Source organism: Hemitrygon akajei, chromosome 8 (assembly GCF_048418815.1).
Source record: "Hemitrygon akajei chromosome 8, sHemAka1.3, whole genome shotgun sequence".
In the NCBI taxonomy this organism is placed as follows: Eukaryota; Metazoa; Chordata; class Chondrichthyes; order Myliobatiformes; family Dasyatidae; genus Hemitrygon; species Hemitrygon akajei.
In genome coordinates this window covers 97,393,607-97,417,272 of record NC_133131.1, presented here as the reverse complement: position 1 = coordinate 97,417,272, position 23,666 = coordinate 97,393,607, and the positions used below count along the sequence as shown (strand labels likewise).

At 39.5% G+C, this 23,666-nt stretch overlaps 1 protein-coding gene across 1 annotated transcript in view; it reads right to left on the bottom strand.

The window, feature by feature from the left end:
- Positions 1–22,816, bottom strand: part of elp2 (elongator acetyltransferase complex subunit 2) — a 128,450-nt gene extending 105,634 nt beyond the window's left edge. The window contains exons 1-4 of the mRNA XM_073054234.1: positions 22,672–22,816; positions 13,925–14,003; positions 11,292–11,362; positions 10,355–10,511 (exon numbers count right to left, since the gene is read on the bottom strand). Of these exons, the coding sequence (XP_072910335.1) occupies positions 10,355–10,511; positions 11,292–11,362; positions 13,925–14,003; positions 22,672–22,803 (439 nt within the window). The 5' untranslated portion in view covers positions 22,804–22,816. The remainder of the gene's footprint in view (positions 1–10,354; positions 10,512–11,291; positions 11,363–13,924; positions 14,004–22,671) is intronic.
- Between the last annotated feature and the right edge of the window lie 850 nt (positions 22,817–23,666).

The window sequence follows — 23,666 nt, the reverse complement described above, 5'->3', positions numbered from 1 at the left end:
ACAATGTAAATGCTATGTAAATAGTTGTTATACTGTATTGTTTAGGGAATAATGATAAGAAAAAAAAGTCTGTACATGCTCAAACAACGAGTGCTGGGGAGAGAACTTCCGGGTTTTCCCAATCCGCGGTTGGTCGAATCCGTGCACGCGGAACCCGCGGATAAGTAGGGCCAACTGTACAGAAGAGATGTCAGGGGTAAGTTTTTTTATGCAGAGAGTGGTGAGTGCATAAAATGGGCTGCCGGCAACAGTGGTGGAGGTGGAAACAATAGGGTCTTTTAAAAGACTCCTGGATGGCTACACGGAGCTTAGAAAAATAGGGGGCTAAGTAGTTCTAAGGTAGGGACATGTTCGGCACAGCTTTGTGGGCTGAAGGGCCTGTATTGTGCTGTAGGTTTTCTATGTTTCTATCAGTCCACAGTGATCTCATTTACACAAGAGTTCTCCCTGCCAGTTTCTAGCCTTACAGTGTTCCAACCCCACACAGCTTCTATCTCCTGCTAAAATTCAGAAGCATGACTGCTCTGACAGAATCATTGTTGCAGCCTGTTCTTGGCCCACCAAATCTAATTCTTCCTACATTGACTCTATCCTTTCTCCACCAGCCCAGTGCCTTCCTACTTACTGTATATTGCTGATACCTCTGATGCCCTCTGTCATTTTGACCACTTCCAATTACGGTCAGCCCTCCTTAACTGCGGATTCAATCAACTGCGGATCGGGAAAACCCGGAAGTTCTCTCTCCAGCACTCGTTGCTTGAGCATGTACAGACTATTTTTTCTTGTCATCATTCCCTAAACAATACAGTATAACAACTATTTACATAGCATTTACATTGTATTAGGTATTATAAGTAATCTAGAAATGACTTAAAAGTATAGGTAGTCCCCGGGTTATCAATGAGTTCCATTCCTGACTCCGTCTTGAAGTCAGATCTGAAGTCGGAACAGGTACATCCGGTATTATTTAGCATCAGTTAGTCAAATGTTTTTCTTAGTATATAGTATATATTTTACCTTTCTATGTATATAAAGCACTTAAGAAACATACGTATTTCAATAATTTAACCACTATGTTGCTTAGTAATAATTGTAGCTTTCATCGGGGCAGGGCCTTTCACATGCTCCATTAAAATTGTTCCGATCGTTGACCAACTGTAGCCTAACGCTTTTCCAATGACCGATGGCATTTCATCTCTTTCCGATCGCTTTGTTACTTCCACCTTATTTTCAATTGCGATTGTGATTATTTTCGTGAATAGAAACACTGTGGATTCAGAGCTCGCGGCCAGGTCCTAATGTCCACTGCACGGAGACATGTTAAATAAAGTCCGGGGTTCCGCTGTGTCCTAAAGACCACCGCACTGATACATTTTAAATAAGGGACTTGAGCATCCGCAAATTTTGGTATCCGCAGGGGGTCCTGGAACCAATCCCCTGTGGATAAGGAGGGCCGATTGTACCTGGTCCCAACAGATTCACCTTTACCATGAATGTACAATCCCTTTGCACATCCATCCCACATCAGGATGGATGGCCTGGGGGCCCTCTATTTCTTCCTGGAGCACAGCCTTAAACAGTTCCATGCCAAACATACGCATTCACTGGCAATTTTGAATTATAGTCTTATTAGTACTAATATAATAAATGTCCTACAAGACAAATGACTCAAAAATCAAGAAACAAATAACATAATAATGTGACAAACTGGAGAAATAACAGATAAATTATCATATTGAGCAATTCCTGCTTCAACTCCTCTTGCTTTCTCCAGATCAAAGACACAGCCGTGGGTACTTTCAAGGGGGCCAATATATACCTACCTTTTTGCAGGATATATGGAACAGTTTTCAGTTCTATCCAACTCTTTGTTCGGCATGTCAATGATTGCTTCGGTCCTGCTTCCTGTATTCATGAAGAACTTACCAATTTTCATTACTTTTACTACCAATTTCTACCCTGCCTCATCTTCACATAGATGGACTCCAATTCTTCCCTTCTTTCTCTGAAGCTCAATGAATTTCACTTTTTGATTAAGCAGCTTGCAATCTTAAGGTCAAGAATTACAAATCATAGCTCCTGTTTCCTACTTACAAAGTGTTGGGTTACTGTTTTGCTGTTGCAACATTTGGATAACTGAGTGACCACCTTTTGGCATCTATGTGGCATTTAAAAGTACAAATATTTCTAATTCTGATTCTACCGGATCATATCCCTGTATATACTTATTACAACATAACCCTTTGTAAACCTGGTGACAGCACTTATCTGAAAGGTAAACCCTTGTTTCACACTGTCTACATGGTGGCTGAGGAGTTAGGCATATCAAGCATTTTCTGTTTTTGACAGTGGACAGCAATCAAATCTTTCCAGTAACAAGAAATTGAAAACTTTGAACTGTAGTTATTAATATGTTTATGACAAGTGCCCACAAGACAAACAACTCTAAATTAAGAAACAAATAACAGATAAGATAGCATCGTGACAAACTGGAGAAATGACAGGTAAGTGGCTCAGGGTGACAAACTGGAGAAGAAAAAAATGTAGAGTCTGATCCACTATTTAACAAACCAGCCTACAGAGCTTCAACAAGTGTAAAAATGGAAAACACCACCAATGATGTTTATGTAAAATATCAAGACATCTTCACTATTATACAACATTGTAAATACTTCCCTTACCTAACTGTATTTATTCCCAACAGCTGTCTTAATCCGTAAATACTCTCTTCTGATATTTCACTGATTTGTCCCTCATGCCTTTTCAAGATCTACACAAATAATGCTCATTTCATACCCACTACTGGCTATATACTAATTCATATCGTTCTCATGCCAATTGTTGCAATTTCACTTTGTACCTACTCAAATAAAATTTTGAGGGAAATAAATATGAAACAATGTGGCACAGTAGCAAGAATCCTAAAGTCTACCATCTTGATATATTTTGAAAAGGAAACCTCATAAATCCTTGGGGGATATAACAATGAGAGAATCAAAGTGGCACAAAATGTCACATCTCATTCATCCTCCTCAAACCTTGGCAAGAAGTAGTTGGCAGGACATTGTGATACTGTTGCTTCTTTCCACAGTATGTATATATCTCACAAGATGAATGAAAAAGTAAGAAAGCAAAGAATTCTTGGAATGATACATCTGACACTCTGCTAAGTTAGAGGGATGGGTGCCGACAAATAACAGTGAGTAGACACAGCTGCTGATGCCGGGGAAGAATCAAGAACTTCTATATCCAATTGGTGAGGCCAAAGACTTAACCAACTTGTAGAAAAGATAAATAGTGTTTGCTAACGTTTAGAGCAATATTAAAGTATGCAACATACAATGTTCAAAAGGTTAGTGAAGAAGAGATGTCATTAGTATCTGCATCACATTAATGCTATTCAAACCAATATAACCTTCCACTCTATTAATCCCAGTTATAGAGACTCCCAAAATACTTGCAACATCGCTTATGGAAGACTGATCTAACAAATCACTAGTTTCCGCAGAAACAATCATAAAAACATAGGATGTCATTCAGCCATCTAGTCAATTTCAGCATACAAGATTCCAGTCCACACTGGACACCACTGGATATCATACAAGGAGATCCAAAGGCTGTAACTTCTGCAAACTATTCCAGTAATAGATTGCTGCTATAAAATCAATGCCTATAGCTCAACAGTAGCCTGATGCAAGAACAGAAAAAAATGAGTAATGGTCCTGCTTCTAATTGTGGCATTGGCTATGGAATAACCAGCCACTCTTCCTCCGTGACAGTATATCGATGAGATAGTTAGCAGAGCCAGAATGAGGATGAAAGTCTCTTCAATCGTAAATGCATCATTCCAAAAGAAATCCATAAAATATCCCTGTCACTGAACCAAAGCATGAAAACAGCATAAAGTCAAGGAGTAAGAGTCAAACAGCAGGGTCTCGGCCCGAAACGTTGATAGTGCTTCTCCTTATAGATGCTGCCTGGTCTGCTGTGTTCCACCAGCATTTTGTGTGTGTTGACAGAAACAGACAATTGGGCCCAGCACATACATACCATCTATTAGTATATATCTATACTAATCCCCCTATCTACAATACCTCTCTGTCCTTTGATGCTTTGGCTACTTAATTGCCTATTAAGGTGCTTCTTCAATTTTGTTATCGTATCTGACTCCATACCTCCAATGGCAGCATGTGCAATATCAACCATTCTCCAGGTGAAAAATTTTACCTCTAAACTCTTGTCCTTTCACATTTAACCTAAGCTCTCCTGTTTTGGACATCTATGAGAAGAAGGTTCTTAATATTTCCCCTATCCATGCCTCTTATAATTTTAAATGCCTCTATCAGATCACAGCTCAACTTCCCTTACTCCAGGGAAAACAAATCCAGCCTATTCATCCTCTCTTGAATTCGAGCAACATCCTGATGAATCTTCTCTGCACCCTCTCCAGCACACTAGATTCAATCAAAGGGCACATCAGAGATGTTACTTAACAAATAACTATGTACAAAAATCATATCCAGGAAAACAAAATTTGGCTATGTTCAGAAACACACCTGTTTTATTACTGAATAATTCATCATCTGATAACAAGTAACACATTTCGAACAACTTATTAGAAGGGAAAGGTGAAACAGTATTTTCATGAAAACATTGGGAAGTATCAAAGAATATTGTCTGTACAGCAAGTATCATATCAAGTTAAAAATGGAGCTATTTGTCAAACCATCAGTTACCCATTCAGACTCTCCCAGCTTCTTCAATCATTTTTTTCTATTCTAATGCTTTTTTTTGGTGTGTTGAAGGAAGGCAAAATGAGTTAAATGCAGCAAACATTTTTTTACACAAGAAATTTTGACAGTTTTGCCAGTTCTCTGACTAGATACTGACTCCTGGTTTAGCATGCCAAGGTTGATTTGATGATGAACCTGAAAGATATACATGTATTATTCATCTACCCTGAGCAAAATAGATGTTTGTCAGGAACAAGAACTGTGGAGTACTGCATTGGTTTCCAAGGAGTAAATGTTGCATTAAATAACGTTTTAAAATAAAATAATATTCATATGGGTTGTTTTAAGCTAAAGTATAACACAGGTGAAGCTTTAAGCAATTACCCCTACATAAGATCATAAATCAACTACAGATGAATGAATGGAAGCCCAAGCATCTTGTGAAGGAACAGATACAGGATCATTAAAGACATAATTTCATTCAGTGTCACTCGTTTTACGAATCCTGTGATTTATGGAACTGGGTTACCTGAATGCTGTCACTGCATTTCAATGGACAAACTAATGAAGCTACCTGCTGTGATGCCAATCATTTAATTGAAACATCTGCGCACTGCAGAAGGACTAAGTACCCTGCAGCACTATAGCATGAACCCAAGGCATACAAGCGGAGAAAAGAAGTGACACTTTTGGTTCCAGGAACCAAGATACAGTATAACTGTCCTAAAACACCTGAGCCCAGAAAGTTCCCTGCAGCCGAGTGGCTGTTCAGAAGTCCTTTTTACAGTTCTTGCTGGTACAGATTCATTGAAAGCATATCTAGTCTGTGCAGTTATTTGACAGAAAAATACAAGAAATACTGTTTTCCAACCACTGCCTGAAACCTTTCTCACTTTGCACATTTATCCAGTTCTCTTTTGAATACGTTTCCACTACTTTTTACAGATTGTCCATTCCAGAACCTAACAGCTCACACTTAACATTTAACACTTCCTGCAGCAGCAGACTTTGAAACTTCGTCCTGCATCTTAAATCCAATGTATTTACTCCATTACAGTGGAGCAAAGGGAATTACAGAGACATGAGAGAGGAGCTGGCCAAAGTTGATTGGAAGGGGACACGAGCAGAGATGATGGCATTTCTAGGGGATACTCAGAAGGTGCAGAATGGCTACATCCCAAAGGCGAAAAAGTATTCTAAAGGGAGGATGAGGCAACAGTGGGTAACAAGGGAACTTAAAGACAGCAACAAAAGATAATACAGCAAAAATAGGTCAAAATTTAGAGGATGAGGAAGATTTAAAAATCAACAAAAGGCAACTAAAGGAAACATATGGAGAGAAAAGGTGAAATATGAAGGTAAGTTTGGCAAAAATATCAGAGAGGATACCATAAGTTTTTCCAGTTATATAAAGAGTAAAAGATTGGTTATTGAAAATGTCGCTGGAAGGGCAATAATGGGGGACAAAGGAATTTCTGGCCACCAGCAGTATGCCTGAAATTTGAGAGTGTTGGAAGCAGAAGTGAGTGCAGTTGCTATTACTAAGGAGAAGGTGCTTAGGAACCTGAAATGTCTGAAGGTAGATCAATCACCTGGACCAGATGGAGTACACACCGGTGTTCTGAAAGAGGTGGCTGAGGAGATTATGGAGGCTTTGGTAATCTTTCAAAAATCCCTAGATTCTGGAATGGTTCTAGAGGACTGAATAATTGCAAATGTCACTCCACTCTTTAAGAAGGTAGGGAACAGAAGAAAGGAAATTACAGGCCAGTCAGCCTGACTTCAGAGGTTGGGAAGATGTCGGAGTGTTTCGGGGTACTTGGAACAGCATAATAAAGTAGGCCAAAGTCAGCATAGTTTCCTTGAGAAGAAATCTTGCCTGACAAATCTGTTGGAATTCTTTGAGAAAATAACAGACAGTATAGACAAATGAGAGTTGGATTTTTCAGAACAACTTTGACAAGATGCCGCACATGAAGCTGTTTAACAAGAGCACTTGGGATTACAGGAAAGATACTAGCATGGATATTAGACTGTTGATTGGTAGAAGACAAGAGTCGAAATAAAGGGGGCCTATTCTGGTTGGCTGCCATGGTGTTCCACAGGGGTCAGTATTGGGACTGCACCTTTTCATGTTATACATCAATAATTTGGATGACAAAATTTATAGCTTTGTGGCCAAGTTTGCAGGTGATACAAAGACAGTTAGAGGGGCAGGTAGTGTTAAGGAAGCAGGGAGTCTGCAGAAAGAGTTGGACAGATTGGAAGAAAGGGAAAAGCAGGACAGGTGGAACTTGAGAGACCTGGTACAGGATTCCCTAAAGGTTAAGTTGCAGGTTGAGTTTGAGAGGACTATATTATAAGAGCAAAAATATGATCCTAGGACTTATAAGGCATTGGTCAGTATTGTGAGCAGGTTTGGACCCCTTATCTAAGAAAGGACATGCTGGCATTATGAAAGGTCCAGGGGAAGTTCACGAGAATAAAGGGTTAATGTACGAGGAGCAATTCATGGCTCTGAGCCTATATTCACTGGAGTTTAGAAGAATGCGGGGGGGGGGGGGGATATCATTGAAACCTATCAAATATTGAAAGGGCTAGACAAAGTAGATATGGAGAGGAATAGTGGGTGAGTCTTGGACCAGAGGGCACAGCCTCCTAATAAAAGGCCAACTCTTTATGTAAGAGATAAGAAGGAATTTCTTTAGCCAGATGGGTGATGATTCTGTGGAATTCATTGCCAACAACAGCTGTGGAGGCCAAGTCATTGAGCATATTTAAAGAAGAGGTTGATAGGTTCTTGGTTAGTCAGGGCGTCAAAGGTTACAGGGAGAAGGCAGGAGAATAGACTTGAGAGGGATAATATATTAGCCATGATGGAATGGTAGAGCAGACACAATAGGTTGAGTGGCCTAGTTCTGCTCCTATGTCTTGAGGTCTTATTAATTAATACACACTCAGTGGCCACTTTATTGGGTACACTTTTCTGGTACTGCCACATTATTAGGTACACCCCTCTCGTACTGGATAGGACTTTGCGCCCAGAACAGTCTGAATATTTCATGGCATGGATTCAACAAGGTGCTGGGGACATTCCTTAGAAATTCCGGTACACCTTGACATGATGGTATCACGCAGTTGCTGCAGATCCATACTACGAATCTCCTGTTCCACCACATACCAAAGGTGTTCTACGGGATTGAGATTAGGTTACTCTGGAGGCTGTTAGAGTACACCAAACTCAATGTCATGTTCATGGAACCAGCTTGAGGTGACATGTGCTTTGTGACATGACACATTACCCTGCCGGAAGTATCCATAAGAAGATAAATAGACTGTGACCATAAGAGATACACAAGAACTGCAATGACACTCAGGTAGGCTGTGACAGTTAAAAGTATTTTCAAGTGGTATTAAGGGGCTTAAGAAAACATTCCCCACACCAGCAGTCTAAACTATTGATACCAGACAAGATGGATCCATGGATGCATGATGCTTACACTAAATTCTGACTCTACCACCAGCAAGTCACAGGAGACATTGAGATTCATCAGAGCATTTAATATTTATCCAACCTTCATCTGTCCAGTTTTGGTGAGCCTGTGCCCACTCTAACCTGAGTTTCCTGTTCTTAGCTGACAAGAGTAGAACCTGGTGTGGTCTTCTGCTGCTATAGCTGATCTGCTTTAAGGTTCAACGTGCTGTGGACTCAGAGACGCCTTTTTTTTTATGGAACGCTTCACGAGTTTACATGTTATCCTTGCAAATATTCCCTGTATCATTCCAATGTTAGTATATGTGCTGCCAAGATGAGCACTGCTCGAGCACATGCTTAATTGAGTTACCGTTGCTTTCCTGTCACCTTGAACTCGTCTGGCCATTCTCCTCTGACCTCTCACATTAACAAGGCGTTTTTGCCCACAGAACTGCCACTCATTGTTTTTTTTTTTTGTTTTTCACATCATTATCTGTAAACTCTAGAGACTCCTGTGAATGAAAATCCCAAATCAGCAGTTTCTGAGATACACAAACCCTGTCTGGCACTAACAAACATTCCCTGGTCAAAGTCACTTATATCACATTTCTTGCCCATTCTGATGTTTAATTTGAAAAACAACTGAACCTCTTGACCATGTCTGCATGCTTTTATGGATTGAGTTGCTGCCACATGATTGGCTAATTGGATATTTGCATGCAAACAGGTGTACAAGTGTACCTAATAAAGTGGCCAATGTGTGTACGTCAGAAAGCACAGAAACCCCATTACAACCCCTGGAGAACCTCACGTATTCCTCTTCGAAGTCTAAATCCACCAAAAAATTTTGACTTTGTTTTTCAGTCAATTTTTCATCAATGTTGTACCACTCGCTTAATTTACTGTGCTTTAATTTTTGCAATAAATCTATTCAAAAGTCTATTTGCATGGCCAATATCAACCCTTATAGTCAACTGTTGCAGTTATATCAGTGTAGTAGATTAAACTAGTCAAACATAAATCCATGCTGACATCTTTGTCATTTTCTTCTATAAAGTCTTTTAGTATGAACTGTTTCCACAAAACGGCCTTTTGGCCAATGTGAAGATGTCAAACTAAAAATAATTCAGAATTCACGACTGGAAGCACTTTGACTACTAAGCTCCTCAAACATTAAGAAAAGAAATAAAACCCAAAATCAAAACAATAGATAACCATTCAAGTAATTCTGTATTCCAAAAAGTTGTCCAGCACATGTGAACGCATGACACATGCTGGTAAGGTAATCACAACATTGCTGGTCAATAAAGGTACTGATGCTAAGTGTTAACGCAATGAGGCAATGAAATTCACATTTACTCTCCTATTCCTTGTGCATCAAAAACACATAGGCATTCTGAGCTACAGATCTTGCCCCAAAGCAAATTAAGAGTCAACCTTTTGTGCATCATGGATCATATGTTGACCAGACAGAAGCAGGACAGCAAATTTCCTTTCCTGCAAGTCATTAGTTTCATGGCCACTTTTACTGATCCTAGCATTCTAATACTAGTTTTTATAATTAACTTAACATTCCCAACTGTCATGGTGGGGTTTGAACAAGCCTCTAAATCAAATTAACCATTATATTACCATGTCCAACAGAAAAATTACAATGCTTAATCATATGGGTCGCCATGGTAACATGGTGGTTCATGTGACACTATTGCAGCTTAGGTGTCAGAGTTCAGAGTTTAATTTTAGCGCCATCTATAAGGAGCTCAAACATCCTCCCTGTGAATGCATGAGTTTCATCCATGCACTCAGGTTTCCTTCCACATTCCAAAGACATACCAGTTAGTAGGTTAATCGGTCGTTGTAAATTGTCCTGTGATTAAGGTAGGATTAAATTGCAGGGTGGTGTGGTTCATTGGGCCAGAAAGGCCCGTTCCGCACTGTATCTCTAAATAAATAAAATAAACAGAAAGTCTTCCATATTCACAGATTAAAGATTAAAATGAAATTTTTAAAACATATAGAGAGCACCCACTGTGACATAAAGAAACTTAATACAATAAAAAGGCTGCTTCATATTCTGCTGATATTTTGCATGCCATATTTTCAGAACTTCTACGACATAAATTAGAAAGTAAAATTCATACATTACCCGCACAACCTTGCTTTCTCCATATTTTAACAGAGGAATCTGCTGCTGCTGAGGCAATCAACAATTTTGGACTTTGATCTTGGCCATTAGTTTCATATATAGCAGTTACAGCACACACAGCTCCTGAATGCCCTTTCAACCAGGTGGATGCTGCAAACTGTATACAACAGTGAACAGTGTTGATGAAGAAGCACAATACAGCAATGAGACACTAAGAAAGACTGTAGAAGCATGATACATAACTGGAAAATGATTTGTACAACAAGGTGTTTAAATTTACTCCACTTGCTCAAACAGCATAGGCAGATCAGTGAAATTAGAGATGCTGTGCAAGTGAGATGTTTGTTGCAAAACAAATATTCTAGGGAAATTTACAGAGTTTATGAAGGTGCCTGACAAGGAGGTGATGAATAAGATTTTGGAAATGTATGAAATGACAAAGGTGTCACCAAAGATTTCACTAAAACATCTGAAGGGCGAAGGCAAGGAGATAGAGGAAGGCCATTATCTTTTCTGGGTTATGTATTCACTTATTAATGAAGCTGCCCTGATGTTACCAAAACCTGATGTCCAGATGGCCAAAACAAGGAAGAATTTTTGAGAGGAATTCCGGATAAAGGATCTGGAGGAAAAACTTTATTTACCTAGAGGCTGGCAGGAACGTGCAGAAAAGGTTCAATACCGTAAACACGCTACTTGGTACATTTCTTACAGTGTGAAAATACTTTTTCCAAAGGCCACAATATATCACTTCAGAAAAAGAAACTTGAGGAAATTCAAAGATATTGTTTCTAAATTCTTGTACAAAAATTTTAAACAATAAATTGCTATGTTGATTTGTACTTGTCACACATCTGTAATATAGAGAATCATACTTTCCTGAAGTATGAGAACCCAATGAAAAAAACATAGATACTTCAAAACCTGAAACACTTACTTTAGAATTTTGCAACTCCCAAACGATCAGACAGTTATCAGATGCTCCAGACACCAGCTCCACCTCTGGATCTGGAACCCAAATATTTGAATTCAGTTCTCAGTAAATCATTTAATTCTAAGCAGAATAACACAATAGACACAGATCTTACCTTATTTCCTAGTATCAAACAATTATAGCAAAACCTTCAGCATTAGATTCTACACCTGGATCATTGATCAACAATATTTATTTTTAAAGTACATTATTCCAGAGCAAACTTTGCTTTCAAATTTTAAAAAAACTTGAAACAACCATTTCCACATTATCGTATGCAGATTTTGGCTCCTTCATTGCAGAGAAATCATGTGAAATGTACCTATAATCTTTTTTTCAGAATGGGATGCAAGCTCATTATATAAAATTTTGGAAGCAGATAATGGACAATTGGCTGAAAAGTTGTAAGCACTGGTTGAAGATCCAAAGAGAGTAAGATTTAAGATGCAATGTTGGCTCTGAAAAAAATTCTTTACTCAACAACTCGTGCACTGCTCTACATCAAAGTATTGTGGACAACTGTTGATTATGATATTCAAGGCCTGCATTCCCTACATTAACCCTCTTAAGCAATCGAGTGCCATGGGAAAGTTAATTAGACATAGAAACTAAATGGAAAACCAAGCACAAGGAACACTAAAGCTGTCTCTAAGTCCTTATCCTCTTGTCTAGGTAAGATATAAATTAAAACATCTAAAGGAAAAGTAAAAAACAACACACACAAAATGCTGGTAGAACACAGCAGGCTAGGCAGCATCTATAGGGAGAAGCGCTGTCGACATTTCGGGCCGAGACCCTTCGTCAGGAAAAGTAAAGTTATTCTGAGTCTCAAACTCGTACTCTTGTAATTCACTAAATATTACTCCCAATGATACACTGTTAAAATAGCATTGGAGGCAGGTCCTAAGGATTGGAATCCAGTATGACCCAGTTGAGACAAAATGTCCATATGTCTGATGTAAATAACTGTATTGGATAATGTACTGGAAATTGCACAAGATATTTTCAAATTAGTCTCAAAGTTTATATTGAATCAAACATGTCAAAGGAGATCAGAACTTGATTATTTGATCAAATTTGTTTCTTTAGTTTTTCAATACTCCTTGGGCAGTTATGGTTAAACCAGAATTGTTCTCCATCCTGCTGAGATACTGGCCATAATTTAATTTGACCTCCATCCTCCCACCACACATGAACAAACACGTACATACACACAAGGTCACTTTTACAGTTGCTCAAAACTCCAGAGCCACCATGATTTAGACAGCACATCACATTTTATGAATGTTCTTACTGGAAGAGCAAATGAGCAAGGGTGCAGCTTTTAATCAAAGTTAATGGCATTGGTAACTGCAAAGACTGAACTGTTAATTAATTCTGTCTCAGAACTCATAGGTAAATGTACCCTACTGTGTACTGTATTCAAAATGTACCCTACTGTGGACTGCATAATTCATTGAAATCATTAACAGGCATTAGATTTTTGGCAAATTTAAACAAATACCAAAAAACAAATTCACAAACATTAGAAACTGTAAACCCTGAAGATCTGAAATAAAAACAAAGCTGGAAAATCTTAACATGCGGCACAGCATTCGTGGAAAGTAAAACAGAGTTAACATTCAACTTGAATTGTTAACTGTTTCTCCTTCCTCGGCTGCTGTGTTGGCTAATGAGTGTTAAGCATTTTGTTTTATTTCAAACACATAAGCGATGTCTAAACTATCACAAGAATATTCATCAATGTTTATGAAATTTCTTAGAACCATGCTTTTTCCCCATAAATACTAATCAGCAAAAATAAAGAATACAGGTCCAGTTTCAAAGTGATAATTCAAGGAATCTTTGGGAAAGATTAATTTATTCTGATGTTAAAGCAGTAACAGCAGGAACTATTATAGACCAGATCATGCTGGCTTCAGCTCCATATCCAGAATGGCCACAGTATGATCAGAGACAAGGTGCCCTTCTCCAGTAAGAAAACCACAGGCCACAGCAAATTTGACAACCAAGTAAAGCCCCATCTATAACTTCTCACTTATAAAACGTACAAGTAATAAAAGGCCAAAAACATCTCAAAGCACTTACAAATAAGTAAAAACACAATTTAAAATAAACTGATTAATGTTCACATTTAATTCTTTGCCCTACAATCCCCGGTGAAATGAATGAGTGTCTGACTTGACACAAGGTTTGGCTAAGCATACAGCTACTGTAAATGTTGCAGAATCTCAGTCATAATTGACTCCAATGAACCAACCTATGTTGTGTCCAGTGACAATCAAACTGGATCTGCCTTTGAAATTTTATAGCTAATCCTGGACTTCCGTATTTGATTGGATGTGTAGAAAGTCTAGAGCTTACTGCCACTTCAATAACCAATCCGCAGTGGCACTGCTCCAAAGTGAAAGCAATAGTCAGTAAGATCTAGCCAAATGTTCAGGCAATGCTTAAGTGTCAAAAGTTTAGTTTAGTTATGTAAACAATAATCTGTAGATTATTCTATTGTATTATCAATATAATGTATTATGAATTTAGGATTAATTTTCAATTTTTTTTTACTTAAAATCTTTAAAAAGCTGTCTATCAGCACTTACCACAACCCTCTCTGTGAACCCATTGCACACAGTTAACTCTTCCTTTATGTCCATTCAGAATTTCAGTCACACTTAGTTTCTGTTGGGTCAAAGATGAGTAATTATATTAAGATTCAGTTAATAATGATTAGCTAACAAAACCTAAAAAAATCATCAGATTTCTATTGAACAACTACCAAAGCGACTGAAAGCACATGAGTGCACTCCCAATAACCAGAGGGGAAAGTAGAAGTACACAAACCGCCCTGGATTAAGATTAAAGCTTTTAGAACACAGAACATATAGCTCAGTACAGGGCCTTCAGTCCATGATTTGTTTAAGGTACTCCAAGATCAATCTAACCTTCTCTATAAACATAAACATCCATTTTTTTCACCCACGTGACTATCTAAGAGTCTCTTAAATGTCTCTACCACCAGTGACAGTGGGGTCCACACACCTGTGTAGAATACCTATCTCTGATATAGCCTTCATACTTCTGTTTGTAACTCAGCCTTCTCACTCTCAAAGTAGGAAATTGAATGCACATATATATCCAGTCTTTGCAATTTTTTCCCCTTAAGTTCAGCTGATTAATTAACTCTGGTCCATTACTCTTCTCCAAATAAAAAAATATCCAGTTGTTAATTGCCATTTGCAGATATACCCAAAACTGCTGCTACTGTTATGTGAATTGTTCCCATTGGTCACCATGAAGTTTTAATTTTCAGAACTTTCTGATTTTGCCACTTACTTCAACATCCCTATTATTATATTTGCCAGTAAATCTTTATCTAGTCAAGTCTCTTTTTCAATATTTTGAACCCTTCTTCCCAATCCCCTATCCTTTCTAAAGGTTATACAATTTGAGATATTTATCTTTCCATCTCTTCTAAGGTGCCCAGATTTTCTAAACAGGTAGGAAACACAGTTTCAAGAAAGTGAAATTTGCATTATTTCTTTCTCATGTTACATGCAGTCATGCACAAAGCTAGCTCTCAGTTTTCTCATTTTTCATATACCTGTTCCTCTACTAATTTATGACAATGGAGTTTCCACATTCACACCACTATCCTATTTCCCTGTATTATACTTTCTGCAAAAAGCCATGGTGCCATATTAGTTAAGATAAAAGTTATCTTAACTTTTCAAAAGGTTGTTCTTGAATCTAAATTGAATTGAATTTATTACATACATCCTTCATATAGGAGTAAAAATCTTTACGTTACGTCTCTGTCTAAACGTGCAATGTGCAATTTATAGTAATTTATAATAAATAGTACTGTATGTACACAGGACAGTCAATATCACTTAGAAATACAGCTGTGTCAGCAAGAGTTAATCAGTCTGATGGCCTGGTGGAAGAAGCTGTCCCGGAGCCTGTTGGTCCTGACTTTTATGCTGCGGTACCATTTCCCGGATGGGAGCAGCTGGAACAGTTAGTGGTTGGGGTGACTCGGTTCTCCAATGATCCTTCAGGCCCTTTTTACACACCTGTCTTTGTAAATGTCCTGAATAGTGGGAAGTTCACATCTACAGATGTGCTGAGCTGACTGCACCACTCTCTGTAGAGTCCTGAGATTGAGGGAAATACAGCTCCCGTACCAGGCAGTGATGCAGCCAGTCACAATGCTCTCAATTGTGCCCCTATAGAAATTTCTTAGGATTTCAGGACCCATACCAAACTTCTTCAACCATATGAGGTGAAAGAGTCGCTGTTGTGCCTTTTTTACCACACAGCCAATATGTACAGACCCCGTGAGATCCTTGGTGATGTTTACGCCGAGGAACTTAAAGCTGTTCACCTTCTCAACCCCAGATCCATTGATGTCAATAGGGGCTAGCCTGTCTCCATTCCTCCTGTAGTTCACAACCAGCTCCTTTGTTTTTGCAACATTGAGGGAGAGGTTGTTCTCTTGACACCACTGTGTCGTTAGCAAATTTAATTAGCAGATTAAGTTAAGTGGCGACACAATCATGGGTATACAGGGAGTAAAGAAGGGGACATAGTACACAGCCCTGAGGAGCTCCTGCGTTGAGAGTCAGAGGGGTGGAGGTGAAGGAGCCCACTCTTACCACCTGTCGGCAATCTGACAGGAAGTCCAAAATCCAGCTACACAAAGCAGGGTGAAGGCTGAGGTCTCTAAGCTTCTTGTTGACCCTGGAGGGAATGATGGTGTTGAATGCTGAACTGTAGTCCAAGAACAGCATTCTCACATAAGCATCCTTCCTCTCCAGATGTGCAAGGACGGTGTGTAAACCAGTGGCTACTGAGTCTCTGTCCATCGGTTGTGTCAGTAGGTGAAATGCAGGGGGTCCAGTTTGGGTGGTAGTGTTAAGTACCCTGTAACTTGGTGTCTAACCAGCAGAGAAAGAAGTATCCATTGGAGTCTGGTGGTACTATTTTCAAACAGTGTTTATTAGTAAAATATACAAATCAATATCAACAATGCAAATATATAGATAATACACGTTAGCAATACTAAACCTAAAAGTGTGGGTATAATAATAATCATTAATAAACAAGCTCTATCGATGTCTAGGGGATAATGAATTGTCATATGTGAATATAAAGTTCAGTTCAGTTCATACGTGCTGAGGTAGATGTTGGTCGTGGTGTTGTAATTGTTGGAGAGAGAGAGAGAGAGAGTGAGCGAGCGAGCAGTAACAGCTACAGTCAGGCAAACCTTCCTTTATGTTTTTGATCCGTCGGGTTGTTGTGGCCATTCAGGTATGACCCCTCTATCCTTCAGCTGGACCGTTCTTCTGTGGTGGACCCGTCACCCAGGCAAGGGCAGACACACACACACAAGCCCCCACCGGCCCTGCTATAACACTGAGAGTTAAACTGACCGATCCTTTGTTCGGTCCCCGATGCCCCACACCTTCTCGTGGGTTCCAACACTCAAGCAGTGCTCAATAGTATGTCTCCTGGTGTGTCTGAGGGGTGTCTCCCCAGACCTCACTTTTATCCCTACTCACAGGGTCTCAGGTGTCAATCACTTTTGAATGGCTTTGTCCATCAAACCAGCCCACTCCGGCTGTCCACTGAGGAATTTTAATGAACAGAATGGTACAAGATAAACAACCCTCTCAGAAGCCATGTCTCTCAGAAGTCATAATATGGTGAATCAACAAGTCTCTCTCCCCTCTCTTATCAGTAGCAGAAGTTCTGGCATGTTTTTGTTCCATCTCTCTCTCATTAGCAGCATAGCAACAGTAACGGTTTTGCGATTCTCCCGGGGGGGACATGGGCAACTCTGCACCCTTCTGGGCCATCAGCTGTTCATCCTTCGTAACAGTAGCATGCTCCATATGTAATCCTTGACCAGCCTCTCAAAGTATTTGCTTATTATTGAGGTGAGTGTGACAGGATGCCAGTCATTCAGGTATGTTACCTTGATCTTTTATTGGTAAGGGACAATGGTGGATAATTTGAAGCGGAGAGCACTCTACACTGGGAGAGGGAGAGATTAAAAAGGTCTGTAAACACACTTGCCAGTTGTGCTACACACATTCTGAGTACCCGCCTTGGGATACCGTCTGGTCCCACAGCCATGCAACTTCGCAGGAAACACCTGCATTCTTTGGCCTCAGAGATGACCAAGCTGCAGGCCGCATCAGCAGCTCTCTTCAGGGGCTCAGTATTGGCAACATCAAATCGAGCTTAAAAAAGAGTTAGCTCATCTGGGAGAGAGGTAGCAAATCCTTCTTACACCAAGCTTCTCTTAAATCAACATTATTCTAACTGTAGAATTTTTACTCATTGTCAATATCCCAGTGTATTTCTCTTTCCTCTAAATTAGTCATCGATATACATGGTTGACAATTCCTAGATAAAATTTTTTTCCTTCTTCTCATGAGTACAATGGTGAGTCATGGGAGAATAGAAGTTTAGATAAGGTAACTAAAAGAAAGACAATTTCACTCAAAAGTGATCCCACAGTTTAAAAAAACCATTTACATCAATCAAAAAGCAGCCAAAGTATTAGATCGCAACAAACTTTCATTATTGTGTTTCATGTAAAATTTAACAGCTTTACTTTATAAAGTGCCTTTAAAATAATAAAACATTCTAAGAGCACTGTAAAGCAAAATCTGCCACCAGAAACAACACATTAAAATGAGCAAGGAGATTGACAAGAGTAACAGTCTGGGTGCAAAATTGAAAACCTTGAGACATGAGTATCTGAAGTTACAGATCTGCGAACTAAAATTAAAGGATGCAACAGACCAGAAAAGCATGGATATCATGGTTATACAGCTGAAAGATTAATAAGTAAACAAAAAAGTTATAAAAGGATTTGAAATAAAGGACAAAAGTTTTTAAATGCAAGTGTTATCAGTTAGGAATCAATGTAGGCCACCACACATGATGGAAGTTAGGTGTAGAGGCTACTCGAACAAACCAACACTGCTTAGAGACTTATCACTTGGGGAGAGGGGATTAAATCTTGCATAACATGCCTCCATTAAATCCAAAAAAGGTTAAAAGGTTCCAAATCAAAGAATACATTCAATCGCTTATTAAGAAATAAGCAAACTAAACAGTCTTGAAGTGATAAAACTAATGAAACTAAAACTAGCAATATAACAAAATAAAATCTTAGCATAATAAACATACTTAAGCTTTCTTCAATGTAATTAAACACAATTAAATGTAATTAGTGATTTTAAGCAAAGTTAACCAGTCAACAAAAAATATATCATTCCCAGCTGTCTCTAACTCTGACAAAGCATGAATACTTTACTCTTGGATTTTTACCATGCCCCTACCCGTTTAACTAACTACTATAAAAAACACGCAGCACAAAACACAGTGCAGATAGAAAATAGACACATGGCTCCTACATTAGATTAACAGCTGCAAAGTTCTGGTTAGGCTGAAATTCATAGAGATGCAAGATGACAGGTTGGCCTAAAAGACTTTTGGAATCAGATGATAAAGAAATGGATGAAGGTTTCAGTAACAGATCTTCAGCAGAGGTGAAAATCAAAAATGTTTAGGAACAGAAGCTGGTGATGCTGAAGATGATATGGAGGCCAAAATTCAACTCTGTGTCAAGGGGAATATCAAAGTCGTAAATGAAATGATTCTTTCACAGACCCTTGCTGAGAAAAATGACAGGAGTTAATGTTGGTGTTGATATACTGCAATAGGATCAAAAAAAACTGTGAACCACCCAGGATTTAGTCAGAGGAAGTATTTTAAAATCTAGTGCTGGTCATGAGATAAGCACTATGACAACTCAAAAAGAATGGAGTGGTAAAAGGTAGTTGAGAGCTGCAACTGGGTATGTATCCTTGGCTCACAAGTGAAATTTCACCTTCTAGTTTCAGATGGTGTTGCTGAGCAGAAGTAGGATGAAGCCGTTCCACAGGATTCTCCTAGTTCAAATGTAACCTTGTTATGAACTAACTGTCACTATGGTTCCCTATAATCAACTAATTATAACTTCACGTGTTAAATGATTGTGTAGTGTTTCTGATCACCTGAGATTGCAAGAGTCAAAAATTGACCGCAAACCTTTCTTTGTCGCTAAGTGGCATTAAAAGTGCTCTTTATTGTATTTTTAAGACCATCATTGGGAAACTCTATGACATTAAGCATTCTATTATATCCAAGATGATCCTGGAGTTTCTCAAATTCAAGTTCAACGATACAGAAACCAAGGAATTTTAGATGAAAGGGAGTTTGCAGATGAGCTTGAAGCTCAGAACATACAACAGCACAATATAGAAACAAGTCCTTCAGCAACAATATCTGCACCAAACATGATGCCAAGCCAACCTCAAAACACTGAAAACGATAGGGAAACACCAGACAGGTTTTGTGTGAGGAATGTCAGGAAGAGGAGTCAGTAGAACATGTAATTCTGAGTTGCAGGAAGTATGGGATACAGAGAGAGATGATGAGAATTAATCTAAAGGAATTGGGGGTGCAGGAATTCACATTAAAAGGGTTACTGGACATGGGTGAGAGAGCAGAGGTCAGGGCACTTTTAGCTTTCTTAAGGGATACAGGGTTTTTTTTTTACAGGATATGATGGATAAGCAGGAATAGGGTACTAGTGTGGCCAAAGAAGCAAGGTTAAAGTGTAGATTAGGGTATGTGTGAATGGGTGAAGGGATGTAGAATGTAAGTGTATTGTCTGATCTACACTCCGGAGCAGAAGGTGGCGGTAATGCACCATAAGCTGGGTGACAAGAAGAAGAAGAAGCCAACCTCATCCCATCTGCCTGTATGCAGACTATATCCTTCCATTCCCTGCCTGTCCATGTGCCTAACTAAATGCAGCTTAAGTGTTCAAAGTAAATTTATTATCATGTATTATCTTGAGATTCATTTTCTTGCAGGCATTTACAGAAAAAAAAGAAATACAATATAATTCCACAAGAAACTATACCTAAACAAACACTGACAAACACCCAGTTTACAAACAATAAACTGTATATATAACAAAAATTGAGAAAAAGAGATGGAAAACCCTTGAAAATGAGTCTGTAGGTTGTAGAATCAGTTCAGAGTAGTGGTGATTGAAGATACCCATGCTAGTTCAGCAGCCTGATGGTTGTAAGGTAATAACTGTTCCTGAATCTGATGGTGGGGGACCTAAGGCTTCTGTACCTCCTCCTTCCCAATGGTAATAACGATAAAAGGGAATGGCTTGAATGGTGAGGGTCTGTGATAATGGATGCTGCTTTCTTGTGGCTTTGCCTGTGATGGAATATTTTATCTGCTTCCACCACATTCTTGGCTGCTCCTTCCATGCACCTACCATTCAGTATAAAGAAAAAAATGACTCCGAAATCTCCTTTAAACTTCCTTCCTCTTACCTTAAAATCAAATCTCCAATATCTGATAATTCCACCCTGGGAAGAAAACTTGTATAACTTACTCAACCTATGCCTGTCGTTATTTTATGTTCTTCTATCAGGTTGCTCCTCAGCCTCTGAATCTCCATTTAAAAAAACAACCCAAGTTTGTCCGATCTCTCCTAGTAGCTAATAATCTCTAATCCAGGCCACATCCTGGTGAATCTGTCCTGCACCCTTTCCGAAGCCTCTACTCCTTACTGTAATACAACAACTAGAACTGCACTTGATACTCCAAATGTGGCCTGACCAAAGATTTATACAACTTAACAACATACAAACTTCTCTATTCAACACCCTGACTGATGAAAGGAAGAACACTTTTTTACCAGCGTTTATACCAGTGTTACCACTTTCAGGGAGCAAAGGACTTGCACTCCTAAACCAATCTGTACACAGATGCTCCTAGGGTCCTGCCATTTAATGTATACTTTACTCCTGCATTTGACCTCAAAAGTGCAACTTTTATTTAAAGATGAAAACAAAAGAGCTGACTCATATCACTTCATACCACCAAATCATATCATTTGCTCACGGCCCGGTAGCACATGCTTTGCGGCCTGGTGGTTGAGGACTACTGTGTTAAGGGAACTCAGCGGGTCAAGCAGCATCTGTGTGAAGTGAGGAATTGCCCACATTTCTGATCAAAATCCTGTAAAACTGGGACAAGTTACACCTTAACCGGAACCACCATTCTGATGGGATTGTACTACAGAACCCAAAATAGCCATAGGGTCATTTAGTGGCAGATATACAGGCAAGTTTTTCTTCTTTTCTGTCTTGGTTTCATGGTCACCCAGAGAACTGAAGAATCTCAGACTTGTATACTTTGATAACAAAGGAACATTTGAAGTTTTGGAAAGGAACAAAGTCAACAGGGTTATCACTATGGATGCCTTCAACTTCCCCAACACTGACTGGGAACCCCTTGTGCAAAAAGTTCCGATGGAGCAGAATGTCAGTTTATCCACAAGGTTTTCTTGAAACAGGACGTGAACAATTCAACTAGAGGCGAAGCAAAATGGATCTTGTACAAACCAATTAGCCTTGCTAGATGACTGACATATCAATCATTGAGCAATCACAGCTCCTTAAACTTTACATCCTGAAGAGTCTCGGCCTGAAAACTGTTTATTCATTTCCACAGATGCTGCCTGACCTGCTGAGTTCCTCCAGCATTTTGTGTGTTACTTTGGATTTCCAGCATCTGCAGACTTTCTGGTGTTCATCCTTAAACTTCAGGATAGCTGTGAATAAGGGTAAGAGCAGACCTTATATGAAAGTTTTAAGTTAGGGAAAGTGCAAGTTATGAGGGCATCAAACAGGAGGAAGTAATTGAACAGATTTGTTTACACACGTGAAGGTTGTTTAAAGACCAGCTACACAGAGTTCAGGACTGGTTTGTTCCAGTAAAAGAGAAGGACAAGGATGGCAAAGTATAGGGACCTTGGATGAGAAGAAATTAGTTAATTTAGTCTAAAACTAGAAGGGAGTCAATAAAATCCTTGCCGGATAGGATTAAAGGGAATCCCAGGTTTCTACACATGTCAAGAGAAAGTGGAAAAGGAGGGAGTGGAGAACTCCACTCAAGGGAATTTATGCTTGAAGACGAAAAAAGTGGATGATATCTTAAATGAGTACAGTACTTCGCATCAGTACTTAGCTAGAAGAACATAAACATTAGTGAGATCAGACTGAAGAATGCTCAGATGCTAGAGATAGTGTCCAGTTTCTTGAAGGGCAAAGTGATTAAGTCCCCTGACTGGATATATTCCATATTATTGACAGGTGAGAGATGAGATTGCAGGGGCATACGTTTGTACTCCCCTGGATTCCCAGCCCTCCTAACCGCTTCAGAATGCAATGGAGCCGGCTCCGATTTCCGTCTTTACCTCAGGCTGGTAAATCACGATGGAATGACAGGACGCGATCGCCACACACCCTCCTCGGCCCCATGACACCGCCTGCGGACTCCGGTTCGCACATCGCGCAACATGCGCTGTCTCCACCGCGGCCGCTGCCATCTTTCTTTCCACCTCTGACCCGCGACGGAGGGCGTGCGCGTGCACAGAAGACGAGCTAGCGGGAGCGCGCTCCGGACCGATAGTGCGCGCGCCCGTGACACACGGCTGCAGTAGCTCATTTTATTCGGGAAGCGCGGCGAATGTTGGAAATACTCGACAGAATGAAGCCGAAGAGAAACGTTTATCGTTCAGCAGAAATCAGAATTTAAGATTACAAACTAATAACCTTGCAAATTGTTTCCTGGCTTTCACAACTGTTATTTTGCAAAGTGAAAGGCCCACTTGGATGTTTACTCTCTCAAAAGGAACCCCAAACTTTCCTAGTTTAGTGCCCCTGGGTTGTTCAGTTGGAGCAGGCTGTCATTCCCTGACTCGAATCCCAGGATAGCCATCGCTCTGGCTGCAATCCACAGACACGTTCTCACTCCTTGCGATGGATTATTGAAGCAGGCCATACTTTCCCGACGAACCACAAGACAAGCGATCACCCTCCTGGGTAGGAGATACAGATCAAGTTGGCACTCTGGACTAGGGCTATAGAGTCATTGCTTATAGGTTGGAAAGCAAATAAAACCAAAACAAACAAACATGCTGGTTGAATTTAGCCTGTCAAGCTGCATCTGTGGAAAGAGAAAGGTTAACATTTCTGGCCTTCCACTAAGCAGGAATGCAAATGAATTCACAGATCTTGACTTAGGTGTATCATTTGTTCAAATTTGCATCAAACTGGTGACATGCACACTGAGTAGAACTTGGCAATTCTGTGCACACGCTGTCTTTGTCCTTATGGATAATAGAGAGATAGGAAATTTATAAAATGGAGCAGGCAAAATTATTTAGACTATCAGATCCACAGCAGCCAA